This window comes from Phaethon aethereus (genome assembly GCF_964289735.1).
Source record: "Phaethon aethereus genome assembly, chromosome: 16".
Taxonomy (NCBI): domain Eukaryota; kingdom Metazoa; phylum Chordata; class Aves; order Phaethontiformes; family Phaethontidae; genus Phaethon; species Phaethon aethereus.
The window spans coordinates 1597272-1621234 of NC_138592.1; the positions used below are offsets into that span (position 1 = coordinate 1597272).

Here is a 23963-nt window from a genome sequence, read left to right on the forward strand (position 1 = left end):
AGAGTCCCCTTTCCAATGCTCAGTTATCACCGTCTCTAACCTCTTCCCTACTGAGCCGCTTTATCCCCAGTTCAGTCCCCAGAAGTGACTTATTCCAAATCCCTCGGCAGCAGCCAAGCGCCGGTGGCACGGCCTGAGAGCAGCGAGGGCGGGAGACGAGGAGGGTTTCCATCTGAGCACCGAGAGAAACCAAGTCCTGCTGCGGCGCGGGGCTTTGCTCCGGGGCAGAGTGCAAGGCAGGACACCAGCGCTGCCGGGCCAAAGGCTGGAGCAGCTGGAGCCGCCGGCGTCGCCGCGGCTCCTCGAGGGATTCCCATCCTGCTGCATTGCGGTTAGTCCTGACTCAGCACTAAGGATTCGGTGTCCTTCATCTAAAGGAGAAGAGGAATGGAGCGTTGTTAGTGTAGGAACTGCCTCCCGTTCTTTATCCACACCGCCCTGACGCCTTCAGATAGGTATTTACCGTGAGAGCTGGGGAGAGAGGGAGGGAAAATGAGAATATGACAAGAAGCTGGTAATCGTGATCTTGGATGCTGGGTGAGTTAGGTGATTTTTCCAGAGAAAGAGGTGCCTTTTCTGCCCAGTTTTTGTGATAGAAGACCTCAGTCCTGAGATGGAGGTGCCCATGGGGCACTGTGGCTGCGCTCGGGCTCTCAGGACACCTGGGGTTGTCCTCGGAGCTCGTTGCCCTTCCAACCAGCAAGGCAAAACCAGGGGTGCGGGCTGGAGGTCTCCACCGGCTGCGCAGCGAGCCCCAAGCAGCCAGCTGTGGTCCACAGGCTCCCGGCCGAGCTGTGGCTGCTCGCCGGCGGCTTCTCGTGGCTGCGACGTGGCTGGGGGCTCCGGGCTCCGTGCGAGTCCGGGTCCGACCAGGTGCTGGCAGACGTCAGCCCGGCTCAGCCCTGTGCTCAGCTCCCCACACCCACACGCCGAGTGATGCCAGAGCCCAGCGGCTGATAAGCACAGACCAGGCAGCGATCCCCGCTCTCCCAGCGCGCACCCTCCAGCTGGGCTTGCCCCGGCCTGGAGAAGAGCCCGGGAAACATCTTTCCCGCTGAATGCCAGCACAGAGGAGGGGAGTTTGGGGGTTTTGGGGGTTTGAGCGTTTTATCTGATGTTGTGAGTGCTCTGTCCCCTCAGCGCCGCGGGTCTGGGGAAGGCGGGCCATGCCCTGCGCCGTCCGGCACCCCCCAGCTCGGCGCTGCCAGCGCGACTTGCTCTCCGGGGCGTCCTGCGAGCGCCCGGCCGCCGCTACCTTGCCCGGCCGGGGGGTTGACCTGGCAGCGGCTCGCTGCGCGTTCGGCTGCCGGCGCGCTACAGCCCAGCGCGGGCAGGCTGGAGCGTCCCCTCGGGCGCTTCCCGGGCGGGCGACGTCTCGGGCACCGGTGCCGTTTGCAGGCGGTTTACCGGCAGCGCTGGACCTCTCCCCAGGTCTCCGTGCTGCCGCGCTCCGCAGCCTCCTCCCCACCCGCGTCCCCTCATGCCGAGTCGGTTGGAATTTCCACACAGCCAAGTTTCTCCTGTGGCGGGCTTGCAGACAATGTGACAGCAGGGGCTCTTTCTGGTAAATATTGACCTTTACAACGACATCCAAACACCCCAGCACGTGAGTGCTGCTCGGTTTCCAGGAAATGGGCTTTGCTGGAAAAGCCTGCGTGGGCGCTGCGCGGCGCTGACCCCAGCGGCCTCCCCCGCTGCGCTCCGACCGCCTCGCACCCACGGCAGCCAGTCACAGGCCACCCTCGGGTTAATCACAAGTTTAATTAGTTGAAAAGATGAAATAACTCAAGAGGATAAAAACCCCTTTCGGTTTTCACTGAAGTTTCCAAAGCCTGGAGAGAGAAGAGGAACAGTCGGTGGTGAGAGCTCCTTACTGATAGTTTAAATGACTCTTTTCCTCCCAAGCCGTGGCTGGGGACGGGTACGTGGTAACACTTAGACGTGGATGTAGCTCCCTCCCGGGGATAACTCAGATCTTTAGCACACAGAAGATAAGATAACGAGAAGATAAGGCAACGAGCACTACAGAAAAAGCCCAAGCCCACGCTGTTCTCCGAGCCGGGCTTCCCTAGCGCCCTATGCTGCTAACTGCTTAAAATGAGGAAAAAAACCACAAACCCATGAGTTTGTTTAGACCGCTGCAGCGGGGCGGCGTGTCGGGTCCGCGCCGGGGCCGACTCCGACGCCTCTCGCTGGAGCCAGGCGTGGCCATGACTCAGGGCGACGGCAGCTCCTCGAACCCCCGAAACCGCCGTCGGCGGGAGCCGACTCGTCCGGCGCGAGAGCGGTTCGGACACGTTACGCTTCAAGGCGGCGAGGGTGCCGCGTGTGCTGGCCCAGCACCGGAGGGTTTGAAACGGGGTTAGGTAAATGATTAATGTTAGTTTGAGGAGTCAATGGGAGTTTTTCTAGTGAGGTCACACGTAGCTGGCTCATGCCCCGGCATCGCAAGCGCGGCGAGCCAGGATCGCTAGAGGAAACCGAGGGGGGATTTTTCGAGGTGTGCAGAGGGGTGCGGAGGGAACGCGACCAGCGCGGACTCGTAATCCTGCTTGTCGAAACAGACTCCAGCCACCCTTGGCCCCGGGGGTACAAACTAGTCACAAGACAGGTAAATTCATCCTTCTGCCGGCAGATTTTCCCACCTTTTCATTTTGCCAGCAGGCTGAGCCCTCCAGCCGCTGTGGGAGAGGACTCGGGGAGCACGAACGCACACCAAATGTGTCTGAATTCGCTCACCGCTATTCCAAAGAGGCGCTGGTTTTATCTTCTTTGGCAGCATGCATCTTTTTTTCTTCTAATTGTAGGTTCTTTCTTCTGATCGTAATCCCCCGCGTTGCAGGCCCTGCTGACACTCGTCCCTCGCTGCCGCACGCGTTACTTCTGCAGTGACCCAAGGGTGGGACCGAGCTGCTCCGGTGCCAGCGCTGCAGGTGGAGAGCGCCGGCCGTGCCGGGGAAGCGGAGCCGAGACTGAGGAAGTCAATCGTGCCTAAGAGCAGGAGCGGAGATAGCTGAAGCGCGCAGGGCACGCCAACGCGCGCCAGCGAACGCGACCCGAGAGAGGACCCCGGACCCGGGCAGGGAAACGGGGGCCGTCGCCACAACCCCCAGCTGGTGGTGCAGCGCGGTGAGGCTGCCGGACCCAGACCAGCCGGGGTGCAGCGCCGGCTTTCGCTCACCCTGCTGTTACTTTCCAGGCCTCCTCTGCGGCAGGACGTCTGCGCATACGTGTGTTTCCGAGCCTCCCAGGGCTTTCAAGGGGCGAAGTCTCAAAACAAGCAGGAGAAGCAGAAGCTTGCACCCCTGTTTTTACAGAAAACGGTTACTGAGGTGCACTGACCCGCTCCGGCGTGCTGGCTGCTCCGGCGCTCTGCCCGCGGCGGGTCTCGTCTCACAGCGCCCGATGCCCCACGGCTGGGCTCCGGTGCCACCAGCCTCGGCCACACATGTGGGACCGGGGAGGTGCTTTCCTCACCTCATTCCCCTCCTTTCTTCTCCTCCTCAGCTTATACTTTCCTCCCCTTCTGCGTTCAAGGAGCCTCCTGCGAGGGGGATGTCTGAGAGAGCGGGAGGAGGCGCAGCCGATGCGGCCCGTCCCCAGCCGGGGCCGCTCGGGCGCGGGGCAGCCGTGCGGGCAGCACCGGGCAGCCCCGCGGCGGGCTGGCGGCGGTTCGGCACGCCGGGTGAGGAGATGGAGCGAGTGCTCTTGGGCTGAGCGCGACTGCTAACCACCGGCCAGAGCTGGGCGAAACTCTGCCTCCTGACCCCTCCTCCTCCGATTTCTCTTAATGAAATGAGAATTCTTGCTTTGTGTCGACCAAAACCAGCATCTGACCCATAAATCCTTTCAATGAAAATGTAAAAACCTTAATGAAAGACATTACTGAAAGGGAAACAGTTTGGTTTGCCGATATTGTACCCAGTAAAGAAGCTCAAACACTTGGGCAGCCTGATGACCCTACAACCGTCCCTGCTTCAGAGCCGCGCCTGGCCTGGGGACGCAGCGTGCCCCTTCCCTCGCTGCCCAGCTGCCTGCGTTGGTCCCCAAAGCCCCTCCTTTCCCCCTTGTAAAATGTGATGAGCTGTCTAGGTTCCATGTTTCGAAGGTCTTCAGAGGACTTTGCAGTAAGCATGCTCCCCAAAAAAGCGAACTATCGCTGCCTGTCGCCGCGTACGGCGAGAGCAGGTGACGGTACCTTTCGCCCGTAGCCTCCCTAAGTAGATTCAGCTATTTTGGGAGTATTTAGCACCCAGCAAACTTATTCAGATGGTGCTGTAGCAAGAGTTAAATAGTTAATAATAGAGTCAATAGTTAAAAAGGGAGCTAAAGAAATACTAGCATGACATTTTATTTACTAACAAAACCTTGGATCCCATTTCTTGTGCCAGTTACAGAGCACAACAGTGTAGTTTTCACTTATTTCCAGCATTTGCTTCCAAGCAAGTGTTGGGGGGACAGTTGTCCTTTACAGAAAAACTTCCTTTTGCCCCGAGAGACTTAAAAGGTCCCTGACAGGAATTCACCCAGCAAACGGGGCCACATCTGAAGCACATTTCTTCTATTTGTTTAGCCATTGTTTGGCTCCCCTGCTTTTGCTCCCAAGGCACTTAGCCTATAAATGCTCAGGTCTGGGCACTGCCTCCCCTTAGCCTGAATAAAAATAGGATATATTAAACCTTCTGATGCCCTTTCGCTTACATCAGTTTTCTGGGAAACGTGGTCAGGAAGCTTGGAATGACTACGGCTATAACATCCTTACACAACACCCTCACTGTTTAGAACCGCAAGGACTTTATGTATTATTATCTGGGTCAACATAAAATAGGAGTCTTCCCAAAACAACTGTTTGCTTATCCTTTGAAAACCATGGCATTTTCCAGGTTACACAACGTCGGGGGAGCGGGCTAGAACGGCCTGCTGTGCCTCGGTGATTAAGCAGCATTGGAAAGCGGAGACCTCATATTGCCAGGCGTACGGGGGGAGAACCAAGGCCCCGGCTGTTGCGTGTCGCGTCCCTTATCACCGGGCAGCCACCACCCCGGGTGCCGGCAGCGTCCCGCGCTCGGTTTGGGGCTCTCCCAGCTGCTCTGAACGTAGCGGAGCTCCCGCGGTGCCGAGACTTGGGTGTAACGCAGGGCAGCGGAGCCGGGAGACTTGACCGTTTTTCTGTGGAAGTGCGGGGAAAGGCGACTTCCCAGCTCTCGCGGCGAGGGCGTGAGCCCAGCGTTGGGTGGTCGGGGGGCTGCTGCCATGTCTCAGGCATGCTGACTTAAGGGCATTTTCGGCTGCGAAGCGTAAGGGACTAGATAACGGTTTGGAGAGTTCAGATCGGCTTCAGGAACACGCTCCAATGTGCTTGTTCAGCCTCAGTCAGGTCACACAGATTCCCGGACGCTGGTTTCTGTTTCTGCCCTGTACTCCCTTCTGCGATACTGGCGCTGGGCAGGCGATTTATTAGACTTCTCTCAGTCTTACCAGAAGTTAAGATAAGGACTCTTCAGTTGGGAAACCTGGAAGACAAGAATAGGAATGTACATTCCCCACTTCATGACTCTGAACCTGAAAGAACGAATCAGCTCTGGCAAGAGCAAACCCAAGTTCTTTCTCTCAGTTTCGCGCGTCATGACCGGGATGAAGAACCCGGCCTGTGATCCAGCACCTATTGCTCCCCCCGCCCGTCGATACAACCCTCCTACTCGTGGGGCATTCACCGGGTCTTTCGCAGCCCGTGCCGTGGGCTGCCCCGCGATCCTGCCTCTTCCCGGGGGCACGGAGACGAGCTGTCAACTTTTCCACCGCGCTGAGGGTGTGGGTGCGGACCTGGGAGAGCTTAACCCTTGCAGAGGAGGGGGCTGCGTGGGAGCGGTTGCTTTCGATTGAGTAGCTGTCCTTCCCCCTCCCGCAGGCGGCCAGCCGCCTTTGCTCCCGCTGCTTCCATCGCCAGGGCAAAGATCTTCCATTAAAAGCGCGGCGTTCAGGATAGGTGGGTATCAGGCGTAACTGCAAATATCTCATGTAAAAATAAGCCTTGTTGGGGTCAGAGGAGCCAAACCTATCCACAGGGCAGGATAACCCTCGGTGTCTCACAGGCCACCTTGTTCCCCCAAGAGAAAAGCGCATCCGAGCGAGCAGTGGGCTTTGGCCACGACCCCAGCAAAGTCCCAGCGTGAAATACCGGGATTGCCTGTGGATTCCGTCGACTGTTGCTGTTTGAAGGGGTAGGAGGTAAAGGAGCTGATGTTTGTGATACTGGTTTCTGGGAACAACACATTCCTTATTCCTCTTTCTGACTGTCTTACAGAAGCCCCTCTCTTTTGTGGGAGCGTGACTCAAATAAAAAACGCTAGAGGAAATCTACAGATGAGATGGTATCAGGTTATTTGACTTCTGAGAACTAGCAGGGAAGCTTCTCGCTATGAATTGAACTGGAACGCAACAGAAACAACTCTGTAGGTTTCTGTTTCAGGGAAGCATTTAAGGATACACTTAATTTTACAGTGAATTTAGTTTATCCTCAGAGCAGTGCTTAGGGTATATACTGAATACCAACGTCTTAAGGCTGCACCGGATCAGAGGTTTGGATCGGTTCCTCCGAACATTTAGCGTGGCACCCATTCACCCGAAGGACGTACGCTTCAGATGACGAAGCTTTTACTAAATAACGCTGTGCTCATCGTACGCCGGCAGCGGCCTCCCCGGCGGCGGGGCCGTTCCCTGGCGGAGCTGCAGGCGCTGCGTGTAGCTGCTCGCTCGCGCCTCTCGCCCCAGGTGATTCGGTCTGTGAGGGACACGGGTTCAAGCAGGCAGGTTTAAGCACTGGAGACCTCCGCGGCGTGTGCTCGCTCCCCTCGCGGCCACAGCGGCAGGGAGCAGCTCTTAGGAGACGACTAGATGGAAGAAAGTGCTAAGTAAGTGCGTGCATTTGTGGATGGTGGAAAGACAGGACCGTCGATGGACACGCACAAAAAGAAGTTATTACTCACGAGCGAGTTAGTAGCGTTAGTAAAAATTAGTACATACTCATCCAGCAAGGATTTTGTTTCAAGGAAAGGATGCTTCATCCTGTGGGTTCCTAAGCAAATATATCTACTGCCTCGTCTTCACAACTGCTTTTGACAGCATGCGAGAACACGATTGTGGGAAAGGCGAGACTGCTGTAAAGACATCCTCAAAAAGGATGTGGGGGACGTGGTATTCAACAGAGGATGCTGCTAACAAAATAGAAATTTGGAAACTCGTTTGGAACCAGCAGCCTTCAGCTTTACGGAAAGCCGGTGCAACTGAGAAGGAATGAGGAGATTCCTGCCTCCTTAAAGTGATTTTATGTGTTTAAAAATAAATGTCAGGCAGAATTCCACAACTGAGTACTTCACTGCAAATGTTCCTCTTCTTCTGGTTTCCCCTTGAGGAGCAGCTAGTCTATGGAAGAAATTCAGGTCATTTTTTCCCCAGTGACGTTGCATACTGTGCTATCCCCGTTTTCTGCGCCAGCCCTCAGCCATTTTCCTACACAAGGTTCTGACTGCTTTTAATACCAATTTGTTTCTTTCACTCATCAGAAAATTTAATCAGCACTCCCTTCCGAGGTAATGAGTGTCGGGGGCGAAGGCTTGCGATCGGATTTAAGTAGCGCAGATGAAGTTGTATGAGAGCAGGCACTACCGATAGCTGGGACTACATCCTTGTGAAGCGGTTTTGGATACAAAAAAAGCCTAAGTGTGCGCAGAGAAACTGATGGAAAGCCCCCAGTAGTTGTCATGGAAGCTGGTTTTACCCGAGGAACAGAAAAACAACTCTTTAAGGGATTTCAGAAGCACAAGAAACAAAACCGAGGGGCAATGCTACAGGAAATGCCCGAGGCCCAGCAAACAAAATAATGTGTGTTATACACCAGGAATGTCTCATGTGGGATTTCCAACTTGTATAAAATTCCAGCGTGAAAAAGCACCTGCTCTAGTTTCTCTAGAGTCCTTTGTCCTGGTGAGAGCTTGGCAGAGGGCAAAGGCTCTGCCCAGCTCTCCACTGCCTCTTATTTCCCTGGAGGTATATTCGAGCCAAGTTTTAATAGAAAACTGTGCCAAAAGGGATTTTTGAGAGGCCATCCAGCCTATAACCTGTCCCTGTGGCAGGGTCAATTCAGCCTGTTTTTCTTGATTGTCCAAATCGCTCTTGGGAAACCTGTAGACAAACAAACAGTTAGGAGTCATTTCTTTCAGTCTCTGAGAATGGTCCCAAGACTGACGGCAAACTCAGTTCTGCAGTGCCGCTTTTGGAGAAAGCTGAGGAGCCCGGGCAGAGCTGCCAGCAGAGACAGAACCCACTGTCCTTTATGTGTGGACACCGGTGTCGGCGGCTGCCAGTCAGCTACCATCTACATTAATCAGATATTTTTTTTTACTTTAAAGGGATAATGGTTAAGACAAGTGACAGTACCGCTCTTTGCCTTTCTTAGCAGATCCCTCTACAAGTTCTCTCCTTGAACTAATACCACGTGCCAGCAGAGAAGCCCCAGGATACTGTTTCAAAAAATAATTGAAATGCCTAAATCAGTTCAGAAACCTTCAAGCACTTTGATCCAGATTTTTAGCTGAGGACTGTCGTAACCTTCCCTTTTCCAAATCCACAATGGTACTGCACAGTTATTCATGAGCACACACTTCTGGAAATCATGACTAACCCAACAGTCTCATGCCCGGCAAAAACATCGTCACTGAGGAGAAGCAAACTTCCAGACTTGCAGTAAAGTGCCCTTTCGCGGGAGACGATTGCAATCTATCTGCAACGTGTAAAGAGGCAGGTCCTTACCTTAAATGAACCGGTGTGCTGGACCTGCCGGCGTACAACTGATGTTACAGAATGGGTCAGCAGTACAGATGTAGGATCGTAAGGACGAAGAGACTGAAAATGGCTCGATTAGGAATAAAATACCCCTCGAGCACTGGGAAGGCTGTTAAGTCCACTCCTCTGTTACAGGTTTAGCGGAGAGTAGGAAGGCTGGCTGGGGTGCATACCCTATCCGTGCCTTCTGCTTGCTTCTTCACCTTGCTCTGAAGCAGATGGCACTGGCCAGAGCCTTAAAGAAGACGTCGGACTTAGCACGCAGCTGTGCCTGATCCGTCCTGGTATTTCCCCTGGTTTTGTGGGATGGGGTGTCATGGCGAGCGGGAGAAGGTCTGACATCGGCACCACTGCGAAGCAGACCACCAGGGCACTGCAGCAAGGCTAACACATCACTGCTGCCTTGCGCTAGGATGGGACGGGATTAGGTGGTACCAGCAAAAAGTGCTGCAATTCAGTTATTCTGTGCCTTTCCATAGTGTCAAATGAAGATGAAATTGAGTACTCAAAAGCATTAGAAGTGGTTTTGGGTTTTTTTTTTTTTAAGGAATGCTCTTGCCTCCCACTGTATTTGCATAGCAGGGAAATGCCGAACTGGTGAGAGAAAGTTAATCTTCTGCCAATGTTCAAATAAGGCAAGTAGAATAACTACCATCATTATTACTTAGCTTTACGTCAGTGTAAAGCATGCTAAAGGAAAAAGTGATTACTAAGTACAGATGATGAATCTGTTTCACCTTGGAAAGGCAGACAGCACCTCTTCAGAGAAATAAATTCCTGTAAACAGGCATAGGCAAAGCAGTCCATGTACCAAAAATCTGAAAAACTGATTACATTTGAACTACTCAGATATGTCCCCACTTTGGTTGGAGGTCCTGCAGGGGGGTCACTTGCAATGCAAAAGTATTTTAAATAAAAGTCTGTGCTTCCTGTAACGATTTAAATAAAGCACAAGTCTGAACTATGATAAATTATTGATTAAATTACTGATCAAAATACAAAATAGTTATCAGCTACCAGCATATCATCTTAGACTAGCCCTCTGGGACTTTTTTTTTAGTAGACCTTATGCACTGACTACCATCCCTTTTCAGAATGCTTTTCCATGTCGCTTTGGTCCTATTCCGTTGGTCTGTTCTGAGGCACCATTAGCAGAACAGACCTGCTTATAGAGACTGAAGCTGCCATAAAACCAGCTGAAGGAGGAAGCCATCAGGGTCCTCGTGTAGCCACTTCTGACCGTACAGAGCGGATGCAACCAAAAGGCCCAGCTGCCTTAGCAGCACGCCATTGTCTTCGTGCGTCATGTCAAGTAACTGCGCACGGTACAGGAGCAGCGAGATCCCAGTCCAGGTTGTGCTTGCACAGCGAGATCTGGATCTTGCACCCACCAGCTGATCAAGCTGAATTCCTTCATTGCAGTCATGTTGGGGCACGGAAGACACACCAAAACAACTCAACTATCGGCTTGACTGCTTACCTGCTGGGCTTCCCCAGCACTCGGGAAATCTTTCAACAGTATCAGGTAGGTGCACTTTATCTGCAACGGTTGAAAAACCTGACTGCAAAGCTCCTTCCCAAAACAGACTTTGGGAGCCAAGCAGCTGCACCTGTGTGCCCCACCAAGTCACTGCTGTTGCTGCTCTAGAAGCGAACCCTGAATGACAGCAAACTTTTCACTGCCAGTTTCAGAGAAATCCTCCCCAATTTTTTGTGGCCATGAGAGCATGCCCATACTTACGTATCGCAGCCGATGCATCTTTCTGGGTGAAAGATTCTCCCGCTCCTGAGAACTTGGAATTCTGAAGTCAAAATGTTTGCTTTAACTTAAGACCTCCTGCTGATCCGGTCACAAGTGGTGTTCCCCAGGGCTCCAGATCAGGGCCAGGTCTGTTTAGTATCTTTATCAATGATCTGGACAAGGAGACTGAGTGCTCCCTCAGTCAGTTTGCAGATGACACCAAGTTGGGTGGGAGTGTTGATCTGCTGGAGGGTAGGAGGGGTCTGCAGAGGGATCTGGACAGGCTGGATTGATGGGCTGAGGTCAACTGTATGAGGTTTAACAAGGCCAAGTGCCGGGTCCTGCACTTGGGTCACAACAACCCCATGCAACGCTAAAGGCTTGGGGAGGAGTGGCTGGAGAGCTGCCCGGCGGAAAAGGACCTGGGGGTACTGGTTGACAGCCGGCTGAACATGAGCCAGCAGTGTGCCCAGGTGGCCAAGAAGGCCAACAGCATCCTGGCCTGTATCAGCAATGGTGTGGCCAGCAGGAGCAGGGAAGTGAACGCGCCCCTGTACTCAGCACTGGTGAGGCTGCACCTCAGATCCTGTGTTCAGTTTTGGGCCCCTCACTACAAGAAAGACATTGAGTTGCTGGAGCGTGTCCAGAGAAGGGCAACAGAGCTGGTGAGGGGTCTGGAGCCCAAGTCTTACCGGGAGCGGCTGAGGCAACTGGGGTTGGAGAAAAGGAGGTTGAGGGGAGACCATATCGCTCTCTACAACTCCCTGAAAGGAGGTTGTGGTGAGGTGGGTGTCAGTCTCTTCTCCCAAGTAACAAGCAATAGAATGAGAGGAAACAGCTTCAAGTTGTGTCAGGGGAGGTTTAGACTGGATACTGAGAAACAATTCTTCATTGAAGGATTGTCAAGCATTGAAACACTCTGTCCAGGGAAGTGGCTGAGTCACCAGCCCTGGAGGGATTTAAAAGACATGTAGATGTAGTGCTTAGGGACATGGGTTAGTGGTGGATTTGGCAGTGCTAGGTTAACAGTTGGACTTGATGATCTTAAAGGTCTTTTCCAACCTAAATGATTCTATGATATGTGCCACAAAGCAGTCTTTGTGTCTAGAAACTTGTGAGAAGAGCTATGGCCTCGAGCTCAAAAATGTTTTTCCCTCCCTGGTCTCCTAGGCAATAGGGAGAGAAAGAGATCTGAGGAGAGTATGTAGAAAGCTTGGAAAACCCCTGGTGCCCCATTAAACAGACATTTCAAGTTACCTGGCTAAAGTGTTTTGTCTCTCAGCAAGGCACTTTTGTCCACCAGTCACTGTTTTACATCTTCAGTTTAATTAGAACCAACCCTGCCAACCGAAACAAGAGCCAGGACCACCGAGATACCTTGAAAATACTCAGGCTTTCAGAGGTGGCTAAGTGAGAGAGATTTCCTTTATAATCAATGGCCACTGGGTACCCAATACTTTCGTACATTTGAAACTCTCAGCCCTACATCACATGCAGCACCTACAGAAAGTGCCACTTCTTACAGCAGGTGAGTGATCTTCAATGGATCCTCTACAGTCACAGAGTGCATAAGAAATCAGAGATGGGTCACTAGATCTAAAGGAGCCTAATGAAATCTTTTGTTACCTTATCTCACAGTTTGCCTAGCTTTCCCCTATCCTAGCACTACTGAGAAGCAAGAGTCTGCTTTCCAGTATGCAATTATTTCCATTGACTTCATGTGCTTAATGACATAGTCCTTGACCCAAACGTCAAGGAATGAATTATGTTCTCTCATGTAAAAAAAATCTGCAATGAATTGCATGCAGAAAATCTAGCAGGAAGTTCTTTGACAGATGCCAAGTAACGTATCTTTAAACAAATACTACTAACTTGTTCAAATAGAGGTTGAATAATGTCCCCTTAGTTATGTGAGCAAACAGCACAGCAGGGTCACCAGTGCTAGGAGTAACCGAAACATGCAACATCCACTACCAAACCACTGTAAAACACATGTAAAAAGAGATATTCAGAGAAATGTTAGTGATACATCAGCAGAATTACTAGCTGGGTAGGCTACATTAGAAGTGAGCACTATTTGACTTTGTGAGCTGCCCTTCTGTTAATTCTTGCATTTCAAAAAGCCACAGGGCTAAGTACTATTATTTCCGAACATCAGCTCTTTCAGCAAGAGAAGTTCAAAGAAGTAGGAAGCTTTATTGCATACTGATTTCTCCCTGCTTAGAGGTTCAGCTTTCAGCCTAGAAAGATCACAGAGAGGGCCTCAATTCATTCCAGTTACAGAAGATACCAATTATTCTTACGATTAAAGAGAATGCACAATAGAGAGACTGGCAGCCAAAGCCAGGCAGTGCTTCTGGCGTTCATGTTCTGTTAAGAATACCCATTTTAAACAGTGTACCATTGGGCAGTTGTTGGCTTCCACATCTGTATTTATCACAGGTAAAAGTTACAAATCAACGTGCCGACTGAAAATTGAGTTATAATCAATGCTGCCTCTCCCCATTACACAAACGGCAGCATAACAGGGCCAGTAACACCACCTATAGTAACCATGGGGCTGGAGCAGCAAGGTATCTTCGCAGCAGGGACAGCCATTCTCCAGGCTCTCCCTCCCCTTTCACATTCACCGACACAGTTCCTTCAGGAGCTCCTTCATGTCACTGGCCTCTAGCCTGTTAGACTAACAAACCAAGAATCACAAAGTAATACAGTAGAAAATCAAGTCCTTTGCATCTGCAACAAAGTGTAGATTGCCACTTGCCTATGTCTCAGGCCAATGGCTTAATACTTAATGTAAGAGATTCCCACCCCCCACCCAGTTGGAATCCTTTGCTCAACTTTTTTTAGAGACAGAAAGAGAATGTTTGTTTCCAAACTTAGGAAAGAATCAGGTGTAAGAGGAATCCAGTGGACCACCTTCTTTAAAGGGAACACAAAACTGTGCGGAAAAAGACTGTCCATTCCTTGGCTGACTTGGAATTTTTTACGTGATGTCCTTCTTTCTCGGGGGCCGGTGAATATTCCTCACCACGCACTTCACCATCCATTCGATTCCCTCGTTCACTCCTTTGCTAAGGAAATAAGATTAGTAGACAAGATTTAAAAAAACCTAAACAACAACCAAGAACAAAAACATGGTTCATGTAGTCCCTAACCGAGCCCTTAAAAAGGCAAGTGAAGGGTTCTTCCCTGCAGTTATTTATTGGCATTACTGTTAGTCCCTCATACATGCAAACAATGGAGATCTGATTTCTTTTAATTCGGTAAGTAAACTCCCATCCTTTATTTTTCTGGTGTCTGTACAAGTCTACATCCAATTTAGTTAGTCATCAACTCTGTGGAAACCTTGGAATGAACAAGCATTAAACCACTTGACAGTCAGCTGGTTTGAGGTTATTTTGCTACACGCCTCAGGCTCATTGTATCAGATCATCTAATCCTGGCTCCAACCTTCTGTAATCACCTGTGCTGGGGCTACCGAGCAAGTGACCAACTCACTGGTCTGCACAGCTTCCCAGCCAGGACTTCCACAACTTATTTATTTTTCAGTGCAAACTCCAACTGAAATTTTGAAAGGAAATTCCACACAGATCAAAACTAGAAGTGTTTGTACAAAACCCACAACAATTGAAAAGGTCGCATTTCATAAGATTATTATCTAATACTTCTCTTCCAGTCAGTGCTTAACCACTGTTCTTGGGGTCATTCATCTGCTTAATGGCATTTGATTCTTAGCAATGCAGACAACAGAGATTTTTCTCATGGTTTAAGAAGCTTTTCTTATCCTTTGCAGTAGTTGGTGTAATACAACTTTCTTGCAGATTAAAAAAAAGAAGAAATCTCAAAGCTCTGGATTCAGTACAGGCAGTAATTCAGACAGGTATTTCTAGCCATCTGGAACAGTACTTTTGACTTATGCCAAATAGCACTTTTCACCCAAAGAACTGAAAGCGTAACCAAAGTACTGCAGGACTCAATGTGCAATACTCGTGCTAAGATATCAAGAATCTAGTGGGTTGGTCAAGGTCATGGCATGCAGCTGAGTGACGTGCGGCTGTGTACGCCTGAAGAAGAATCAGTGTCTCCCGAATTCTGGTCTCTTCTAGTCCTTGTAGCTTAAACCACAGGCATCCCCAGTGTAAGATGGAGCCTGCTATATTATCTACATAGCAAAGCTCATCTGCATGCCAAAAACTATAAAAGCAAGAGCATAATTACTCCACCAGCAATGGAACACCACTCATTTCTCTGACAGTCTCATAAGCAGCTCTATTTTCAACTGACTTCTTACATAAAAGCCAGGAGCTTTTCTTTTGTAAGTCGGAAGCAAGCTTCTGACTGCAAAGATTATTGTGGACATGGAGAAGGAGTGATAAAGGACAAGAATCAACAGCTCCATATGCCTCCAAGTCCCGTTGGTCTCAGTCAGTAGTGCATTTTCACCATGTTTCATAGGCGGGATTTACAAGATGAAGTTACTGACCTGGTGCAAGTCCAAGGTTTACAAACAAGTATTTGTCACTGCTGGGAAGGAAGCGCAGCCCCCTTCCAGGGGTTATTAAATCCTCTAGTACTGCTCCGCTTGTGTGACACCCTGCAGCTGTTCAGTTAACCAAAACACCATCCATTCTCATACTTACCCAGTAAGAGCAGAACAGGCTTGTGTCAGGCAGTCTCTCTTCCCAATTTTGTTAATGCAGTCACTAAATGCTGTCTTGATGTCGGGTATCGACAGACAAGTCTGCAGGGGAAACCAAAGAAGAGCTTGCTTTCTATGCTACGAGAGATGGTGACCTTCTTCCAAAATGAATCCTACCAAATTCACAGCTCTGCTTCAGTCAGGGTGGCACAACACTGTTAGGTTAACCCCCCTCAGCCACTAACATGGTAAATTCACTTCTTTACATTAAAAAAAAAAAAAAGAACGTGTTCTTTTTTCACCAAAGAGAATGCTGTTTTCAGACAGTATGCACACACTGTCACACCTTCCTGGTCCTCAAGATGTACACATCTAAGCAAATAGTGATGAAAACAAGCACAACCTGCACACCTTCAGGATGCTCCTTCCAACCTGTCCCGATCGTCATGCACAGGTTCTGTCTACCAGAACACAAGAACGCATCTATTTACAAAGCCTTTTGAAACTGTGTACCTGCCAGAATCCCAGACAAATCAGTTCCTGCAGCTGACTTTGCCAATGTCCTCAATCAAATCTCCCTACATGCGCACTCTCAGAAAATGGCTTGGACGTGGTTCTTCCTAAATTCCAGACACGTTCCTTGACATGAAAGGCATGGCTGCCCTGGACGTGTTTGTTTGCATTTTGCATGCAGGAGAAAACGCTGACAGCACCAAATGCAGCACATTTTCTGATGCCTGTTGTCACTTTGTTCTTGATCACCATCAGGGCTTGCACTTCTGTAAGGTTGCTAGGAGATTGCTGGGAAGTGGTTTTAAGATACACAGACGCGTAATCCACCTGATAAACCAGTGGATTACTTTCCTGACACAAATCACAATGTTACCACAAAAGCTTTATTCTTAAGAGTGACAAACACAACAAAAGCAAACCTGCCCCACTGAAGTCTAGACTTTCATCCTCCTCCCCAAACACAGGAAGCAGGTACAAGAAAAAAATCACCAGCCTTTGCATCCTTTTCTCATCTTGGTGCACCGCCCTTTTTCCTCGGAAGCCTTGGACAAGCCATTTAAGCACTTCAGCTGGCCACAAGCCCAGCTTTCTTCCTCTCTCTGCAAAGGCATTTTGGACCTTCAGTGAGGGTCAAATCCATGTTTTGGGCAAGTGTTTACTCGAATGCTAAATCAGTCCCTTGTGAGTCTTCAGGATTAGTCCAAGTGGATGTATACTTTGAAGAAACAGACGACCAGCAAACAGGAATTCAGCCTTCTACAAGTCTGGGCCTTAACTTAGCAGAAAGATGGAAATTAATGACACTAGCTATCCATTTTACAAAATACTGGTTCTAGAGAGATTAAATACAGGAAATTACTCTGGGGATGACCACGTGACAAACAAGCAGGTTACAGTGCTTATAAATAAGAAGGGTTCTTAAGAAATGGCTTGAGAGGAGTTTAATGACACCCAATTCACCCACTGACCTTGAATCCAGACTTGTGATTTTCCACTGTGAAGGGCCTAGAATTCATTAGTTGTGCAACTTTCGATGACTGTACGTTCTTATGACCTAAGCTGCATTTCAAACTTGCAGTTTCAACCAGTGAGCTGGAAACTGTATCCAGAAATGTTACTTACTTCATTGCAACTAAGCCCTATCAACTTACTTCAGGATTTCTGCCAAAGGACATGCCTGCAATTCATAACGATGAGCTGTCATCCACAGGATAAATAGTTAAATAAACTTTAAAAAAAATCCAATACTAACTTTAGAGGGAGTCAGACTGGATTTGGGAGTTGGAATTCATACCAGTAGGTCTGGAAGACAGGCAAGAAATTACTACCGATCAATCATTCTCTAGAAGTTTGTAAAAGATGCTACTGCAGTTTACATTCACTGCCAAATAAGAAAGGCAGGTCCAACGGCCTCTTGATTTAAGCCAAAGCTCTAGACAAGTTGATCACCCAACAAGTGGGAAGAGCTGCATGTCAGTAATTTGAGCTATTTTTCATGTCATTACTTTGTTTCAGTAAATGAGGCTTGGCAGCAGGAAGGTTAAATCCCAAGGCAGCTGAAACTGAGCAAACATTGCTTGAAATATACTTCAAGCTTATCACAGTTTAATACCATAGTATAACAATTTCCCCTTTTCTGAATGATATTTTAAAATCTTTTTAAAATTAATCCGAGATAAAGTGTTCAAGGTAGGAAATAACAGTGCAAGAGCATAGTCATGCTGCCCTTTATTTCTACTTGCACAAGCCCGTGCTAAGCAATCAGGCAACCAACTTGCCAGAACCCACCAGCAGACCTGCACATACCCAGTGGCCCAGAGAACCCATCTCCTTCCCCTTGTCCATCTTCGAGGCCTCTGAGAAGTCCACTTTTCCCAGTGCAGCTTAACAACTGCTGGAGCCATTTTTTCGCCAGCTTAACCCATTCTAATCACGTCCCTTTCTCAGTCCCCGCTAATAATCACGGCCTGCCCTAACTTCCACAAAGCTGTCCAGGCATTGCTCTCCACTGTAATCTCCATCAGAAAGAGTTTTGCTTCTGAGGAGACTTTGCGCCATTTATGATGTTACAGTAGGATGTCACTGCATCACAACACTACGCCTGTTCTGAGGAATGTCTTTTTGCCCTTGGGATGAAGTACAGTAACGCAGCAGAGGGGACAGCACCGCCGAACTATCAATTCAGAGGAGCCTTGTTTTAGTGTTCAAGGGGAAGCCGTGAACTGGACTCTTGTCTTACAGCAGAGGAGGAGGCAGATTACCCATCACTTCAACTAGGAGCATTTGAGCTTCTCACGCTGGGGAGAAAATGTCAGCTGTGGCTTCTAAGTTCCCCTCTTTTCCACCTCCCTATCTACATTACAAAATATTTGTTTACAGATGTGTTTTGTTTCTCAGCTGAAACCACATAAACCAAGAGTGAACTAGGGAAGCTGGATTTGTGATCACATAAACAGCATACCAATTACAATAATAAAAATCACAGATGACCTTTCTGGACTGATGTTATCTACCATACATTTCAGAGGAAATTCACGCAACTTGACAAATGCTATTTCTGTCTCAACTTCCCCAAAAGAATGCACTCCAAACCATCTTTTCATGAAACCTCTTCAAGGCACAGTCTAGCCAGGACTGACCTGCCTGCACAACCAAATCCCTTTTGCGAAGAGTTCCGAACAGCATTACCCAAATTAAGACTCAGAAATATATGAAGCAGCAAGGCTCCATTTCTGGAGTCACCTGCAGAAAAGCATGAGTGGCGGCTGTTTTAGGCAAAAAAAGTTGGTTTGTAGAGCCTTTATTTGTTTGCCAAATCCACTGCAGGAAAGACAATGCTGTTGCATGGCCTCACATCAGGATAAAACCTGAAGTATAGGCTTTTCAGCCATCTCAAGAGTAATCGATAAGCAGAATGGAACTAAACCAGAAACAACATAAGGGTGGATAGTCTAAATAAAGCTATTTAATAAAAACTCTAACCAACCTGACTTATGTTCTGTGCTATCTTTTTTTAATAAGCTTATTTTAAATTAAAAGTTAAGCTTTTTAAAATTAAATCAAGCTTATTTAAATTAAAACTAATTTTACAGGGAAGCTGTGGAAACTAGAACGGCCATCATGCAGAAGGCCTATTTTTTAACAACTGTGTGGAAAAGAGATAACACTATGAGTCTTCAAATACATGTTGCTACTCACCATGACTCCTCTCATTTTCCAATGACACGAGGTGGCTTTCCAACATTCTGGAGATTTCAAATTAAATTTCCAAAATTTATCTTAAGATTAGGAAGGCAAAACTTCCTCCCAAAGACATCATACAACACCCGATTGTTTTCATATGCTATTTTTTAAGCTCATTTTTTTCTAGTATTTTTAGTAGTGTTCCAAAATGAGCCATTCTATCCTCAAGTTTTAACAGCTCATTGTACAGTTCAGAAATATATAGCTTTTATAAACCTTTAAACATCAAAATGGCAAATAGAAATTCTTATTTTGCAGCTTTTTCTGCAGTAAAGAGTAGGTAACCAAAACTGCCTAATATTTTCAAAAGTGGCATTCTGACTTGAAAGGGAGTCCACATGAATTATTATATATTAGACACTTAATTCCCATGCAAAGCAGTAGTTCTTTTAAAAACCAAACCAAACCAAACTCCCTCCCACAACACACAAGTCTTTTAATTAATTACAAAGTGACCCAGTTTTGAAGCCCCTGCTAAACACAGAGCGTCTCCTGGTACCAAAAAAAAAAAAAAAAAAAAAAAAATTGTATTGCATTGTCACAATATTAGAATTGGTATCTCGCAGTCTATGACTGTATTTCGTCTCCTGATACAGCCAAACACCACTCATGCTTGGCAGTGCTGCGTGGATGCAATTTGCCCTAGGGTAGTGGTGTCTATTAACAGCAGATTCTTTTCTACAAAGAATTCAGCATCAGGGCCAAAAAGTTCTTATACTTTATGCAATTTCAGGCTTTTCAGGCATTGAGTCAGAACTTTTGTTAGCTTATTATGAGGAATGTAAACTTTAAAAAAAAAAAAAAATCTGTCAGACGTACTGCTACTGATATATTTCACCACAAGTTTTCTGTTGGCCTTTAAAGATGTAATCATCTTTAAATGTCTTTCATCTGCAAGTACTGGTAAGGTTACGATACCACTTGTCCTCCTTTATGATCCACAGTAATGACAGAGGGATGCCGGTGAGAATTCCCCACTACAATTACATGATTGGGGATCCAGCAGAAGAATCTCTAGCACTGATAATCCTGTAATGTTCCATTTTCTTTCCATAGGTCTTCAACTCTGGTAGACGGGTGGAAGAGAAACAGGCCTTCCAGTTTTCTAAACCTTGCTTAAGCGAACCTGAATAATTACTGAAAAAGAAGCTATAGTCCCTTTAATGTTTTGTTAATAGTATTGATGTCTCTCTGCTCTGTGTGCATATCCAAGATCATGCTCTAGGAGTAGATCTCTAAACATACAATTTAGGTATTTCTTAAAAACAGGTATACCTCCAGTCGCTAGTTTTGCTCATCTCTTGTCACAGTTCTATGACTGTATAAAGGCACTAAATCTGTGGGCTGGTCTTGGACCCCCCAGAAGGGGCAAGGAGTCAGTCATAGTTTTTACCTCGAGAGCCTGTTCCAAATACCTCTTTCTAGTCATATAAAGAAGTCCACTTGTTCAATCATTTTTCTTTAGTTTGACTAGGGTGCCAGAAGAACTGGCGTTTCCAATATGCCCATAACAAAATATGCATATACAGCCATAAGGAAAATTGGAATAGCTTTCCAGGTCACTGCATATAGTTTATTTCTCAACAGCTAAAGGCAAGAGTGCAGACTGCTCCCTTCTGTAAAGCTGTGGTGTTGCATGGAGATATGAGAATTAATATTCTGGTTTCCACACAGAACAGACAGTCAGTTTCCTCACATACCAGACATGACAGCAAAGTCAGGACCACAGATCAGGAGTTCTGTCTCAATCTCATGCTGTCTTTTAAGTGGAACTACATTTCTTTTATTTCTATGACTAGATTATCTTACGACCATCAAAAAAAACCCTTTTGTGTTGTACATGTGCAGTATAACCAAATCCTCCTTTAAAGCCGAAGTGATTTCTATGTAAGTCTCAAGTATTTCTCCACAAGTACACTCACTGAGATGGGTGTACAGTCCAGAGGAAGAAGCTTGGGAAGTATTTGCATACTTTGAAACAGATACTGATCACAGCTGCCAGGGCTGCTATTCCAAATTCTACTGAAAGTCTCTGGCTCCACCTAGAGATTAATCACTCGAACTGTAGTACTGGAATTCCAGGGACAATGTGTGGAAAGAAGGAAAACATGGAAAATACCATGACCACTTTAAGCACTCTTTTCACCGTTTCTCCATGCAGAGGGAGATGAGGACGCCACCTAAAGAGTCACACTGCAGTGCCCGCTAACTTGTCAAATACAAAACAAGGGTTTTGCAGTTCTGGATATCCTAGAAAGAATTCAAATTACACTATCAAGAAAAAGCATTCCTTGCCATTCACTGCTGTCATTCATTGAATGTTCTAGGACAAACAGAATGTTTCATTGAATAGATCTTATTGGAATATGGGAAAAGGATGATATTGCTTCACATACATTTGTTGTGCCACTCCCAGGTAATAGTAGAGCAGTAAAAACAAAGTGCACTGAACATTTGTTGCTGAATAAACAGGAATAAACAGCATCAAGATACCAAGTCACAGTACAAGAGAGACGCACCATAGCTACGTAGTCTGTCCTGCTTACATAAAAAGTTCAAAACAGCTGAGGTGGACATGCCTGTAGAAAGCTCACTTACACCACTGGAAAAGGGTTCGAGGAGAAAGGAAAGAATTAAAACTAAATTCAAAGCAATTATTTCCAGCAGTGGGAAAGCACCACAGGATCAGTCCAGGAATGTGAAACAATTTTAACATGAATGCAGAGATCACCTTTCCAAGGCTTATTTGCTCACTTAAGAAGTATATCTGCAATAATCTTACCTCTACATCCTGCTTGTTAGCTAATACCAGAATGGGAACCCCTTCCAGAGCTTCGCTGGTAATCATCTTCTCTGTAAAGCACAGAAACAAAAACAGAGGTTTAGCCAGTTCTGGAAGATAAAGTTGCACAAATGCCTGACACAGACTATCTCGATACAACTTTTCAGACCTATTTTCTTCACAGAATTTTTTTCCAGATCAAACTCCAAACTTTATTTTGATCAACAAGCACGTTACTGAGAATTAATGAGGTGATAAATAGAGAATAAGGAATAAAAATTTCAAAATCATTAGCGTAAGTACAAAAAGAGATTCAAGGTCATTATAGGCAACAAAAGTGAGTCCTGTGCTACAGACATGACAGACTTCAACAAAAAAGTGCAAAAGCACTACAGATGTGTCATCAACAAGCCACACAGCGTACCTCAAGGACACTGGAACAGCCATGACAGCAATGAGAGAACTGTGCCACAATACATCATGAAATCACAGTACAAGTAAAACACAACGTACTCACCAAAAGCTCTTTCAGATTCTGAGAGCCTCTCTTCATCAGTGGAGTCAATAACATAGATCACTCCATGAGATTCAGCATAATACTGAAAGGATAACAGAGATATGAGTGTATCTATCCGCCAGGACCATTTGTTCCTCTTCCTGATTTTTTTTTTTTTAATTTGGTAAAATTTTGATACACATGGAAGAGATCAACCAGTTAAAGACGGCTGTTTCCACAGCATATGTCTGGAGAGAAGAATGGTGGCACACAAAATTCACTACCTATTCCATTTGCAGGCCTACTGAATACAACAGGTGAAAAAGCTTAGCTGTCCCCCCAAAAAAGCTTATGTCTAGTGGCACAACCCTCAGATATGGGTTGGTAATTGCTGTCTGTAAACAATAATGCAAATATTAAGGATTGTCTTTGCTAATCTTGCACAGATGTAGTTGAATCTCTGGAAAAGCGTTGATAGTAAATACTAGGGTTACCAATAAGCCTACATGATTACTAAATGATCATACTGCTTCAATTCTAAAAGAGAGAAAAACATTTATAAAAGAAAAAAATACATCTCCAACCTTGTCCCAAAGAGACTGCAACTCCTCTTGTCCGCCAAGATCCCAGAACATTAGACGAGTTTTGCCAACATCAATAGTACCAACTAGAGGGAAAAAAGAAAAAACAATCCAATGAAAGCTAAAGGTGTTCTTTAAAGCACAAAGACCTACACACCGCCCTAAGAAATCTGGGGTAGAGCAGTCTTGAAGAGGAACAAATCACATAGAGTTGCTACTTTCAACAACAGAACAATACCTTCACAAAGAGTGACCTCTAATATCAGATAGAGTCATATCAGTGCAAATAATATCAGAATCAGGCCAACAAATGAGCTCCAGTGAAATTTAGCTTAACCTCTGAGCATAGCACTGAAATGGGATACACATTTCCTTATAAGCTAGGAAAGCCCAGTTTATTCTCCTACAAAGTGACATGGGGAGTTGGGAGATATGATCTCTATTTCCAGGAACTATTTTGCCCTTGTCAGTTCTTAAATTAAACAAGAACCAGCTGTTGTCTAATTGTGCAGGAAAGCTGAAAAAATTCCAAACAGATTTACTTACTGTTTAAGCCTACAGTGGTTGTGATTTTGGACAAACTCATCCCTTTGTAGTTCTTGTTAAATCGAGTTTTAGTTTGCTCAAGGAAGGTCTGAAAAAGAACAAGAAAAAGAACTTACTCTCAAGTATTTTACTGACTGGGGTAATCCTAACCCAAACCTGCCTTTTCATTTCTGCAGGATCTGGCTCCACCAGATGCTGCCCTACCTAGCCTTGGAACAAACCACTCTTCTTGTTCCCTATTTTAGCAAGGAAAGAAGGGATCACAGGTGATTACAGGATTACCAAAGCCTACAACCCTGAAAGCTTATTATTTAAGCTTTAAATTTAGCATTTAAGAGGGAAAAGTTGATTCTTTGGTGTGACATCACTAAAATAACTCACAATACAGCTGAAGAAAGATTGACCTGTCTATTGGAAGTTTTATCTTTGGAGGATGTTTAGAATTGTGTGTGCCCTCCATGCAATTGCTAATAAACAGCACTTACGGTTTTACCAGCATTGTCCAAACCAAGGATCAAGATGCAGTACTCATCCCTCTGGAACATGTATTTATAGAGCCCGGACAGCAGAGTATACAT

General features: G+C 46.8%; 1 protein-coding gene across 1 annotated transcript; it reads right to left on the bottom strand.

Moving 5' to 3' along the window:
* Positions 1 to 13568: 13568 nt before the first annotated feature.
* ARFRP1 (ARF related protein 1) lies at positions 13569 to 23963 on the bottom strand (the record flags this gene model as incomplete). Its single annotated transcript, XM_082007328.1, has 7 exons — positions 13569 to 13656; positions 15226 to 15326; positions 21763 to 21833; positions 22280 to 22361; positions 22843 to 22925; positions 23386 to 23473; positions 23871 to 23963. The coding sequence occupies 7 exons, from the start codon at positions 23961 to 23963 to the stop codon at positions 13569 to 13571; spliced, it is 606 nt and encodes a 201-aa protein (XP_081863454.1).